The sequence below is a fragment of the Muntiacus reevesi genome, chromosome 2 (assembly GCF_963930625.1).
Source record: "Muntiacus reevesi chromosome 2, mMunRee1.1, whole genome shotgun sequence".
Taxonomy (NCBI): Eukaryota; Metazoa; Chordata; class Mammalia; order Artiodactyla; family Cervidae; genus Muntiacus; species Muntiacus reevesi.
The window spans coordinates 103,964,145-103,976,954 of record NC_089250.1 but is presented as its reverse complement, the minus strand read 5'-3'; the positions used below and the strand labels follow the sequence as shown (position 1 = coordinate 103,976,954).

The 12,810-nt window shown below is 40.7% G+C and overlaps 1 protein-coding gene across 7 annotated transcripts in view; it reads left to right on the top strand.

Moving 5' to 3' along the window:
* PBLD (phenazine biosynthesis like protein domain containing) overlaps positions 1-10,583 on the top strand; it is a 34,969-nt gene extending 24,386 nt beyond the window's left edge. For all 7 annotated transcript variants that reach the window (XM_065922443.1, XM_065922449.1, XM_065922444.1 and 4 more), the window contains 6 exons: positions 3,546-3,655; positions 3,738-3,767; positions 6,136-6,224; positions 6,483-6,661; positions 8,331-8,393; positions 9,779-10,583. In XM_065922443.1, coding sequence (XP_065778515.1) covers positions 3,546-3,655; positions 3,738-3,767; positions 6,136-6,224; positions 6,483-6,661; positions 8,331-8,393; positions 9,779-9,891 — 584 coding nt within the window. In that variant the 3' untranslated portion in view covers positions 9,892-10,583. The remainder of the gene's footprint in view (positions 1-3,545; positions 3,656-3,737; positions 3,768-6,135; positions 6,225-6,482; positions 6,662-8,330; positions 8,394-9,778) is intronic.
* The last annotated feature ends 2,227 nt before the right edge of the window (positions 10,584-12,810 follow it).

The window sequence follows — 12,810 nt, the reverse complement described above, 5'->3', positions numbered from 1 at the left end:
GATCTCTGGTTCCTCTGCCTTTTCTAAATACAGCTTGAACTTCTGGAAGTTCACGGTTCACATATTGTTGAAGCCTGGCTTGGAGAATTTTGAGAATTACTTTATTAGCGTGTGAGATGAGTGCAATTGTGCAGTAGCTTGAGCATTCTTTGGGATTGGCTTTCTTAGGGATTGGAATGAAAACTGACCTTTTCCAGTCCTGTGGCCACCACTGAGTTTTCCAAATTTGTTGGCATATTGAGTGCAGCACTTCCACAGCATCATGTTTTAGGATTTGAAATAGCTTAACTGGAATTCCATCTCACCTCCACTAGCTTTGTTTGTAGTGATGCTTTCTAAGGCCCACTTGACTTCACATTCCAGGATGTCTGGCTGTAGGTGAGTGATCACACCATCATGGTTATCTGGATCACGAAGGTGATATTTTTTGTATAGTTCTTCTGTGTATTCTTGCCACCTCTTCTTAATATCTTCTGCTTCTGTTAGGTCCATACCATTTCTGTCCTTTATTGTGCCCATCTTTGCATGAAATGTTCCCTTGGTATCTCTAATTTTCTTGAAGAGATCTCTACTCTTTTCCATTCTATTGTTTTCCTGTTTCTTTTCATTGATCACTGAAGAAAGCTTTCTTATCTCTCCGTGATATTCCTTGAAACTCTGATTTCAAATGGGTATATCTTTCCTTTTCTCCTTTGCTTTTTGCTTCTCTTCTTTTCTCAGCTATTTGTAAGGCTTCCTCAGACAACCATTTTGCCTTTTTGCATTTTTTTTCTTGGGGATGGTCTTGATCACTGCTTCCTGTACAATGTCACGAACCTCTGTCCATAGTTCTTCAGGCACTCTGTCTATCAGATCTAATCCCTTGAATCTATTTATCCCTTCTACTGTATAATCATAAGGAATTTGATTTAGGTCACACCTGAATGGTCCAGTGGTTTTCCTTACTTCCTTCAGTTTAAGTCTGAATTTTGCAATAAGGAGTTCATGATCTGATACACTGTCAGCTCCTGGTCTTGTTTTTGATGACTGTATAGAGCTTCTCCATCTTTGGGTGCAAAGAATATAATCAATCTGATTTCAGTATTGACCATCTGATGATGTCCATATGTAGAGTCTTTTCTTGTGTTGTTGGAAGAGGTGTTTGCTTTGACTATTGTGTTCTCTTGGCAAAGCTCTGTTAGCCTTTGCCCTGCTTCATTTTGTACTCCAAAGCCAAATTTGCCTGTTACTCCAGGTATCTCTTGACTTCCTACTTTTGCATTCCAGTCCCCTATGATGAAAAGGACATCTTTTTGGAGTGTTAGTTCTGGAGGTCTTGTAGGTCTCCATAGAACTGTTCAACTTCAGCTTCTTCAACATTACTGGTTGGGGCATAGATTTGGTTTACTATGATATTGAATGGTTTGCCTTGAAAATGAAGAGACCATTCTGTTGTTTTCGAGATTGCACCCAAGTACTGCATTTCAGACTCTTTTGTTGACTATGAGGGCTACTCCTTTTCTTCTAAGGGATTCTTGTCCACAGTAGTAGATAGAATGGTCATCTGAATTAAATTCCCTCATTCTAGTCCATTTTAGTTCACTGATTCCTAAAATGTTGACGTTCACGCTTGCTGTCTCCTATTTGACCACTTCCAATTTACCTTGATTCATGGACCTAACATTCCAGTTTCCTGTGCAGTATTTGCTTTTTACAGCATCGGACTTTGCTTCCATCACCAGTCACATCCACAACTGGTCATTGTTTTCGCTTTGGCTCTGTCTCTTCATTCTTTCTGGAGTTATTTCTCCACTCTTCTCCAGTAGCATATTGGGCACCTATCAACCTGGGGAGTTGATCTTTCAATTTCCTATCTTTTTGACTTTTCATGCTGTTCATGGAGTTCTCAAGGCAAGAATACTGAAGTGGTTTGCCTTTGCCTTCTCCAGGACCATGTTTTGTCAGAACTCTCCACCGTGACCCGTCTGTCTTAGGTGGTCCTACATGGCATGGCTCATAGTTTCATTGAGTTAGACAAGGCTGTAGTCCATGTGATTAGTTTGATTAGTTTCCTGTGATTGGGAGCTACTTAAATGGGGATAATAAGTGAAGGTCTTATAGGCCACGTTTGCCCTGGAAGCAGTCTCATTGGCATGCTGGAAGGACGAGGGGCAGTATTCTTAGGATTAGCATTGTTAGCAGAGTAAAGAAAGCAGAATTTTTTCTGCTCCCCAACCCACCATGCCCCTTGTACCAGAAAGCAGAATTTAAAAAATTTTTTAATTTTTTAAATTATTTTATTTATTTATTTATTAGAATTTAAAAATTTTTTTGAATTATTTAGCTTATTTTTGACCATGCTGGGTCTTCGTTGCTTTGTGTGGGCTTTCTCAAGTTGTGGTAAGTGGGAGCTCCTCTCTAGTTTCAGTGCACAAGCTTCTCATTTGGAGGCTTTTCTTATTGTGGAGCACGGGCTCTAGAGCACATGGGCTTTAGTAGCTGCAGCTCACAGGCTTAGTTGCCCTGCAGTGACGTGTGGGTTCTTCCTGGACCAGGGGTTGAACCCATGTCACCTGTACTGGCAGGCAGATTCTTAACCACTGGACCACCAGGGAAGTCCAAGAAAGCAGAACTGAGCACCATGTGAAGTTGAACTGCAGAGCAGTGGCAACAAAGTCCTGATAGTCTTGCATAGGGTAAGCCTAAGGTTGGATGAGAAAATGCTTTGTAAATAGTGATGTCTTACACCAATTGTAATGAGAAGACTAAACTTTGAATTTCAGAATGTAAATTTTATTCTGTGAAAGCTAATCAGCAATGTGACATTTCCTCACCTTTGAGATACGTTCACAGAAATACTAAGGAAAAGAGTTAAGTCATAAATCTTTGTTTTTACTGAAAATGTTATTCCTTCTGAGATAAGTCACCCAAGTTGTATCAGTAATATAAAGGGATATTGTATCAGGGTTTGTGATCTAATCTTTAAATCAAGATTTTATATGTAGTTTGGCTTGTTTATGGTAAGCTTGATTTGTTCATATCAGACTGTTGTATATAACCTGTATTTTCTATTTGTTATCCCTTTGGCTTAACTTAAACTAGTAGAGTTCAGTAGAGTTTATAACTCTATAAACTCTATTGTAGGAGTATATAAAATATATAAAATATAAAAATATACATTAGAAAACATTATAGCAACCTTATAAGCTGTGCTTAATTATTTACCATTTTATAGGTAAAATGAAATTAGTATAAGTTTAATTACGACCCCATTTTATTGATGAGGAAATTGAGGTTTAAGGAGATTAAATAATTTTTTCAAGAGCACAGCATGATGTCACGACCAATCAGTTATGTTCTTGGTTCTCAAGTTAGAATCCAGTGGGAGTTTTCTCTACTAAGACCCCAGTAACCCAAACCTGGGACCCCTTTACTGGAATGAATGACACTGCCATCCAATCTTTAAAAGTGATCAAAAGAGACATGCAACTATATAACAAAGTTTATTTTTCTATTTCTTGATTCCTTTCAAACATTTGACAAAATAAAATTCTTTTTTTGGCCAGAAAATGTGAATAGCACTCTCACGTTTGTCACCCTGAGTGGGGAACTGAAGGCCAGAAAAGAAGAGGATGGTATCGTCCTGGACCTGCCTCTTTATCCAGCACATCCCCAGGTCAGCTTTTTAAAATTATTGCTACACACTGTATACAAATTGCCCATTTTACAGTGATTTTTTTTCTTTTTTCCTGATCTAGAAATTGCATGAAGTGGAGGACTTGATAAAGGTTCGTGAAAAAGAGTCAAACTTGAGCCCTGGGATTTGATCATCTGTTATTATTTGAACAAAGATTTGTTTTTGATCCCAAATATAGACCTTCTACCAATGTAAGTGTTCTAGTTTAAGCTTGGGTGAATACTGCATGGTGCCTTTGAGGTTTGAATTTTAATATTGAATCTATTTGGTGAAAAGGTTGACCAGTTTTTCCTAAACTCTTCATTATCTGATTAGCCTCCATGGAAAGATGGGGGAGGGGAGAGTGCCATGTGGCAGGCTGAGAAAAGAATGGCAACAGCCTGGCAGCAGTCTGTTTCCTGATCTCTTCAGTGGAGAATAAGGCTGAGATGATGGGGCTGTGCTTTGATGGAAGAGAGCAGAAAAGCAAGGGTACTCCAATAGAGAAGACAAGATATATATAGCAGCCTCCTCAAAGGGTCTGTGTGGGGATGGGGCTTAATGATAAGGATGATGATGATGATGATAAAGAACATTTTTGAGAGTCTCCTCTGTGCAGTACCATGCATTTTAATGCATTATTTCATTTAATTCTGTCACCCAGGGCAGTAGGCACTACAGTTGTCGTGTGTAGATTCTAGAATGCCAAAGCAGCCCTGGATAGCCAGGTGCTTAGGTTTTAGAGCAGTAAGGGCCCAGGTCAGGACAAGGTCAAGGCTGCCGTGAGAAACAATGATTCTGGGAAATGGCCTGTTATTGGTAGTAATGGGTATTTCTTAGTGAATTTTAAAATACAGCATTTGTTATCTCTTTAGTGTTTTGCTTTAAGTTTTCAAAGGATATAAGCAAGTATCATGGATTCTACTTTTACACTCAGCTTCTCCTACGGCTTGGGTTTTGGGAGACAAGCCAAGTTGAAAAATGAATTGCTTTAAGCATATTGGCAAAAAAAATAGAAAATCTTTACAGTGGTAGACCTTGTTCATGGTAGAAAGAACTTAACCTGATCTCTCTAAGCCTCAGGGTCAACATTTGTAAAATGAGAATGATGAAAGGTATTTATCATGATTATTGTCATTTTGGGCTTCCCAGGCGACTCAGTGGTAAAGAATCTGGCTGCCAATGCAGGAGACACAGGAGATAAGGGTTCAATTCCTAGGCTGGGAAGATCCCCCTGGAGTAGGAAATGGCAACCCACTCCAATATTCTTGCCTGGGAAATCCCGTGGACAGAAGAGCCTGACGGGCTGCATTCTTTGGGGTTGCAGAGTCGGACAATGCAATGCGGAGCATGCGTGCATTGTCATTTTGTGTTCCTAAAAACTGGCAATGAGATTCTCATTTGAGAATTAAACTTTCAAATTGACATAAGAATCCATGCAGAGAAGGGTTGGACAACCCTTCAGAGAGACTGGGAGGCCCGGAAAGCAGATGGGATTGGGCTGTAGGAGTTCCCATATCTAGAGGGGGGACATTGGTCAGCAGTGGTCACAGAGGCAGACCTTCCAGGCACTACCCACAGCAGAGTCTTGGCCATAGAACCTAGAGCTTCTCAGCCCCTAAAGAAGATTAGAGAACTTGAAACCACCCACTGACAATCAGACAATTACCACGTAACTCTAGTCTGTTCTGGCGGCAGCTAGTTGTGGTGCCAAAGGATGACTTGGAGGTGTTTTTGTCCCCTCACAACCTCCCTCAGCACCGCAAACCAATAAACAGACAAGCATACCGTGTCTCAGATATGAGCATGGTTACATGTAATCTTCAGTAAAGGGTGAACCAGGGTGTCTTTGGATAATGTTACTATGTTCTTGATCTGTAGTGTATAGCCTAAGTGAAAACAGCAAGCTTGTCAAGCAGAACAGCATTGAGATGAGTGCCCTAGTCCCCACTTCCAGTCATACTGCTGGCCCTGAGTCCTTCTTATGTAGAATCATCTAGTTACCACTGTAGCTACAGGAACTCTGCATATGTTATTTCATTTAATCCTCTAAGAAGCAGGCATAAAGCCCCCACCTCTACAGATAGTAGACAGTAGCAATTCAGAGCTTTGACTCCAGGGCTCCTCAGTCCTGGGTCAAAGTGTGTGTATGTGAGAGAGAGATTCTGGGCCTCCCTGAATCTTTTTATCTGTGGGGAAAATACCCAATTGAAGGAGTTGTGTATCGAGTCTTATAGTAACATGTATGAACAAGGCCTATCTTTGGCTCTCAGAGGCTAAACTCAACCCTTTTTAAGGTCCAAGTGTTCCTGAAAAGCAGGAAATTGGCCTTCTTTGAGAAATACCTTGAATTCTAAAACTGAAACTCTTGGGACTGGAGATATTGGGTGTGCCTGGCACAAAGCAGATTTGTGAGAGATTGTTCTCCAAGGACTTGACCCAAGACGCACTTCTGAGGAAGTTTTGGTCTGTCTCCATAGACTGCCATAGGTGACACGCTGGTTCAGGATGTTCGCTATTCCCCAGATACCAAAAAGCTCCTGGTCCGGCTCAGTGATACTTACAACAGGTAAATGAGATTTTTGACTTTGTCAGCGCTGTGGGAGAGGGCACCAGATTCATAGCTCTGGCTTGATCTGGCTGTGCCATGTTCAGTCGAATGATCTTCACAGCCAGGGTTCTGTTCCTGGGCAGGAAGGTTCTACTTACTATTCCTTCCTTCCTGCTGAGCCACTGGACAAGCTGCAGCCTGGCCTGCTTTATGGAGTCTGGGGAATGGGTAGTCTGTGGAATGGGTTTGTCCTAATCCATCCTGTTTATGAACAAGGTCATTTCTGGAGAGCCTGACAGTGAACACAGAGAATTTGCTGCAAGTGGAAACCACAGGGAAGGTGAAAGGACTCATTCTCACCCTCAAGGGAGAGCCTGGTGGGCAGACTCAAGCATTTGACTTTTACTCCAGATATTTTGCTCCATGGTACGGTGTGGCTGAAGATCCCGTAACAGGTACTTTTTGCCTTGAATCCTGAGGAAAGCTAAACAGTGGAGAAGGAGGAGAACAGCTATTTAAGTGCCCTCCACAATGAACTTTCAGGTTGTTTGGGTTTTGAGTTGCCTTTGTTTTCCTGTCTCCCCTCCCCATCTCTTCACTTAAGTCTCTTGTGAAAAACACAGTGTTAATGAGGCAGTATATAGCAAGGTTAAATTTTAGCATCAGACAGGCTGAGTTTGCATCCTAGCTTCCTAGCTGTTGACCTTGGGTAAATGACTTAACTTTTTACAGCTTTTGTTCCCTCTCTATATAATATGGATAATACCTCATAGGTTATGTAAACACAATGCATGTTAAACACAAAACATAATGAGCACAGTGCCTGGCACATGGTAGGTGCCCAGTAGCTGTTAGGTATTTTAACAACTAACGATAAAACTGGCTGCTTGAGCCAACACTTCTAGAGCTACCTGTTGCAAAATCCAGTGGCCAATGTCCACTATATTCCCAAAGTCCTTTGTCCTTTTCAGTGGCCAGCCTGTGTGATCATTGACCAAGATTTGGGTTTTGAAGGACCAAGTCCTGGACTGCAGGTGGGAATCAGGGACAGGAATGGTGTTTTTCTTCCTCCCAGCCTCCTTTCCCAGACCTGCTCACTAAGTGAGTGGAATGGGTTCAGGAACATAGGAATTCAGGATCTTCCACAAACCAGAAGCAGAGAGTTGAAATAAAAAGTTGGCAAGAATGTGATGCTTCCTACTTTCATCCTCCTTGATAAAAGTGGACTGACCAGCGAAAGGTGGGGAATGCTTTTTGGAGGAAGCTGATGGATAAGAAGTTATTAGTGGATTTACACATGCATGGCTGCTTCCCAGAGATTTTGGTTATCACAGAGGGAAGGCGTTTTCCCCCTTGTAATAATGCTTTTCTAGAGTGGGAAAGCTCTTCTGACAGTGATGGCCAACAATCTCGGTTTGCTTGAGACTGAAGGATTTCTCAGAGTAGGGATCTTCAGTGATAAAACCAGGACAGCCTCAGGCATACTGGGTTGCTTGGGCACCCTGTCCCATAGTATTTAGTATGTTTTTCTGAAAGAGAGACCTTTTTCAGACCATTCTTTCCTCTCCCAAATACTTTCCTGTCAGTTATTACTTTGTAGTTTGTTTCTTCATTTTAGTATTTATTCTCTGACCTAAACCTAGGGCACAATCATGTGAAAAAATATCTCACTAAAACAAAGCTCTTTTGGCACCAAAAAACTGGGAGCGTTGGTTTAATGGAAATTTTGGTCTTTTGCCAGAGTTCCCACCCTTCCTTGCGTGTATGTCTTAGGAGGAAGGATATATTTTTCCTTGATAGATGTAGATAGATTTACGCAAAAGCCTTAATTCTCCTACCATGGACTGACAGGGAATTGATAGACAAGAATTAAAGCCTGCAGTGTAATTCAGCCTTCAGAAAGTGTAAGATGCAGCAGATACATCTTTTGAAGGAGCTTATCCATAAATTCTCTGTCTTCCTTTGTATTTCCATTCATAATTCCACACTTTGCAGAGGTCATGGCCAACATAATGACTACGTTGTCTAAGGTTCAGTCAAACTGGATAGTTAATCCTTTATGAATTTAGCAGAGTTGCTCCTATTTTCTTTAGGATTGTAACATAACTTTTCACTTCTTTTAAGGGTCTGCACATGCTGTTCTCAGTAGCTATTGGTCTGAGCAACTGGGGAAGAAACACTTGCACGGTAGGACAGTTCTTTTTCAAATTTAAAAAAAATTTGCTAAACTTTAAGCTAGTATTCCTTCTCATATATACTGTCCACTTGAAGATGTAATGAAATGTTAACTATCAAAAAAAATGTTAACTATCACCCACATGAAAACTAAAGGTTTCGAATTCCTTCAACCCTGAATCTTCTGCTCAACAAACTCCACCCCAAACATCTTCCACCTGTTCTCCCAAAACACAGACACACTTCTAATAGTTAAGTGCCAAGTAAGTATTTGCTGAATAAAGTTAACTAGCTGTGTAATTTTGGCCCAGAAAGGTTCTTTATAATGTTTGAGTTGAGATTGGATGATTACCAGGGTCCCATTATGTGATTAAATAAAACAAATTGCCTTGAACCAATTCTCCTAGTGATTAATATATTGCTCAGGACCGAGAAAATAGATGGTAGTCAGTGGAGGTTACACAGCTCCTACCACATGCGGAACAGGCTACACAATCAAAGTAAAAGTTTGACCTTGGTGGACAGAAGTTCTTACTTAGTGGGATGGTTAAGCCTCTGTGACCCTGATTTGGGAATAGCAGGGTGGCTGTTTTCTTTCCATTGTGAACCTAATTACTTCCCTAAACTCAAGAAGCCTGAGGCTGTACCTCATGTTTGCTTGACAAGTGTGGTTGCTTGCTAACCACAAAGAGTAGGGAACTCCTTTTGTCCTTTTCAGACCTCGAAAGACAGGGCCTTCTCTGAAGGGCCCAAGAGCACCCCCTCTTTATCTTTTTAGCCTTTTAGTCCTAGGCTCTGTCTTTTCACTTGTGCTTGCTTACTCCTGGACTTAGACGGAGCCAGGGAGGAGGCTGCGGTTAGGGTGCGTCTGGGGATGGACCGGAAGTAATGGAGGAAGTGGTTCAGGAAGGGAAGACGTAGGGCGTGTGCGTCTGTGACCTCCGTCCTCAGGAGAACGGGGTGGGCTGGGCACTCTTACGAACAGATGAAGGAATGCATTCTCTAAAAAATTAGTTAATAGGTTTTTATTGAGAACATTGATTTATTACATTAAATAAGTTTCTCACGTACATTGTATTTCTGCTTCTACACATCTGACAGTGTGCTCACTATCAAAAATCTATTTTCTGTCCTTCACCATGCAGTTGATCTTTACCCATTTTGGTCCCGCCCACACCACCCTGCCCATCCTCTTCTGGTAACCACTCTCTGTTCTCTGTGTCTATGTGTTTGTGTTTGTTTGTTCATTTATTTTGTTTTCATTTGCTTGAAAGAATGTATTCTTTAAACTGACCTGGGAGATTCTAGAGCTTGTAATAATCAGTCTTTCACTATGTCTTATTAATTAAAGGGGTGAAAATGATCTTGATTTGTGACTTGTTTTATGTTTTCTTTAGCCTTTCAGTGTTCCAACCGGGGAGGAGAACTGACGATTTCCCTGCGTTCTGATGGACGAGTTGATATCAAGGGAGGCGCTGCTCTTGTTTTAGAGGGCACGCTGACAGCCTAGACTGCTTGCATTGCAATGATGCAATCTTGAATTACTATTTTCTGCGTAAAAAAAATGTAAGAGACTGCTTTGAATAAGATTGCATTGTAGTCCACTTGATCCTCACCTGAGAAATAGAACAATGAAGACTTATTAATGGGGATTTAATAATGCTTCCTGATGAATTAACTAAAGGAGTTTTGGTTTTACCTGTGAACATATTCGAATTAACCAATATCAAAGAATAATGTTGTCACCTTTAATTGTGACCACCAATCACAGAATGAGGAACACATTTATGAAGAGTAAGATTAAATCATTTAAACTCAGATGTGAATGCCTGATAGACTGTTTTGCAGCCATCGAAAAGATCCAATAGCTATGTGGAAATGTAGAAAAATAGTTCATAGTATAATACTAAGAAAGAAAATTATAGTAGACTATTAAATGTTAGCAATGTTATGCTATGTCTGTGGAGAATAGGAATTTATATGGACAGGAATGGATCATGAAGATAGAAAAGTAAAAGAGTTTTTGTGTGAACTGTAAGGTTGGAGTAATTTTAATGTACCTAAAAAATTATTTCCTTTATTGGAACATGCTCACGTTTAATACCTAAAAATCAAGACATGTAGCTAAATAACTAAAATGCCCAGAAATTTTTTAAATGAGTGATAATGAGTGATAGAGTGGTAATAAAATTAAACATGGAAAGTAACTTGATATCCTGCCTCTTTCCAAGTTCTTTTCAGGGTGGGAATCCCCCTTACTGTCATTCCCATGTATTCTTTCTGCAAGTTAGGTGCCCAGCTGGGATCTGAATTCTCACCCTATGGGTCAGATCTGCTGCTTAGCAATCTGATGTGGTTGGTAAAAAGCAATTTGCTGTCTCCAGTGTGTTAGACACTGGACTAGAAGCTGGCAGGGTAGAGAGCTGGGGGGCAGGATACAAAGGAGATTAGAGGGGGAGCTTGTAGAGCTCTCAAGGGACTCTTAACTGGGGCAACCAGACTCATCCTTTCATGAAAAGATAATGAGCACTTGTATTGGTCTGTGGTTAGGGTCTGCCATATGCAGACCCTGAGTGTTATGGCATAGTCAGGGGAGTGTTAAAAGACAGGGCTTTGAAAGATGGGCATGAGCAAAGCTTCAGAGATGACTGAATGTACACGGCCTCTAGATTTTGTCTAGAGTTTCTACATCTTGAAAGTAGTTACATTCTATAGGAACAGATATATAAAGGAAAGTAGTTATTAAACTAACAATCCAGTCAAAGAGATAAGACACAAGGACAGAGAAACACACAGACAGATAAATAATATTGAAAATGATTCTTTTTCTTTTTTGAAAACTAATCTTAATTGTTGTTGTTGCTGTTGTTTTCTATAGAAAAGACAGGAATCACAGCAATTGTGAGTCATCCCCAGTGTATGAGAAAGGGAGAACTATAGTTCTTCAGGTGTGTACTTCCCGGACAAGTAGCATTTGCACTACCTGGGAGCTTGTTAGAAAAGCAAATTCTCAGGCCCTATCCCAGACCCACTGAATCAGAAGCTCTGGAGATGGAGAACAGAAATCTAGTTTTTAACAAGCCCTCCAGGCAATCTGGGTGTACATTTTTGTCTGAGAACCTCTAGTATTCATGGTAATGAGTGATAGAGTGGTAATAAAAAACAGAAAGTAAGGTAATATCCTGCCTCTTTCCAAGTTCTTTTTGGGGTGGGAATTCCCCTTGCTGTCACTCCCATGTGTTCTGTAATATCCTAGTGTTCAGCCACTGTCTTCTTCCCTCTCAAGTGACAATTGCTTAAGTAGCTCAATTACTTTTATTCTCTATTGGTTTTTTTTTTTTTTTTGGCTGCACCAAGTGGCTTACTGGGATCTTAGCTTCCCAGCCAGGGATTTAACCCATGCCTTTGGCAGTGAAAAGTGCAGAATCCTAACCACTGGGCTGCCAGAAAATTCCCAATAACTTCTAAATGTGCATTATCTCAAAGTCTCCCTGACCACACCAATATACTTGCTGCTTAATGTAGTTTGGGAGGAGCTTTTCTTTTTTTCCCCTCATAGCTTCCAGTTCTGTTCAGCTAGAAAAATTAGCTGTGCTCAGGTGGGAGCTGTTCAGTAATGTGTTGGTAATATAGAGATTAGTTAATCAGCTATGATTTATTAATGATGAATTAATTATACCTGATTATGCAGTTCTGCTAGCTAAATGGAGCTTTAAAGGAGTTATTTTATTAATCATCATGGTGCTAATTGCAGACACTTACAGAAGGATCACTAATTAAACATGCAACCATGTGCAGAACAAGTTGAGCTGCTGAGACCTGCAATAATAAGAAACCCTGACTTTTAGGGGAACCAAAACAAATTTTATTTTATGCAATATTAGAGGGTTGGCTTGGCAATGTTAATCATTCACTGCAAATTAATATTGTAATTTTTCTCAGCAGGAATTGATCCTTAAATCAAAAAATATATAGCACTCTGCATGCATGTGTGCTAAGTCACTTCAGTTTTGTCTGATCCTATGGACTGTAGGACAGACTCCTCTGTCCATGGGATTCTCCAAGCAAGAATACTGGAATGGGGTGTTATGCCCTCCTCATATAGCACTCTAGTGAGATTCTAATGAAGGGAAAGGTTGTTCAAGCCTATATCCTCTTTATTTATTTGTTTTATTTTTTGACTGTGGTGGATCTTTGTTGACTTTCTGTAGTTGCGGTGAGTGGGGGCTACAGTTCGTTGCAGTGTGTGGGGTTCTCAGTGTGGTGGCTTCTCTTGTGGAGCACAGGCTCTAGGCACAAGGGTTCAGTAGTTGAAGTGCTCAGGCTTAGTTGCTCTGCAGCGTGTGAGATCTTCCCGGAGCAGAGATCGAACTGATGTCCCCTGCATTTCAGGGCATATTCTTAACCACTGGGCCACCAGGGAAGCCCC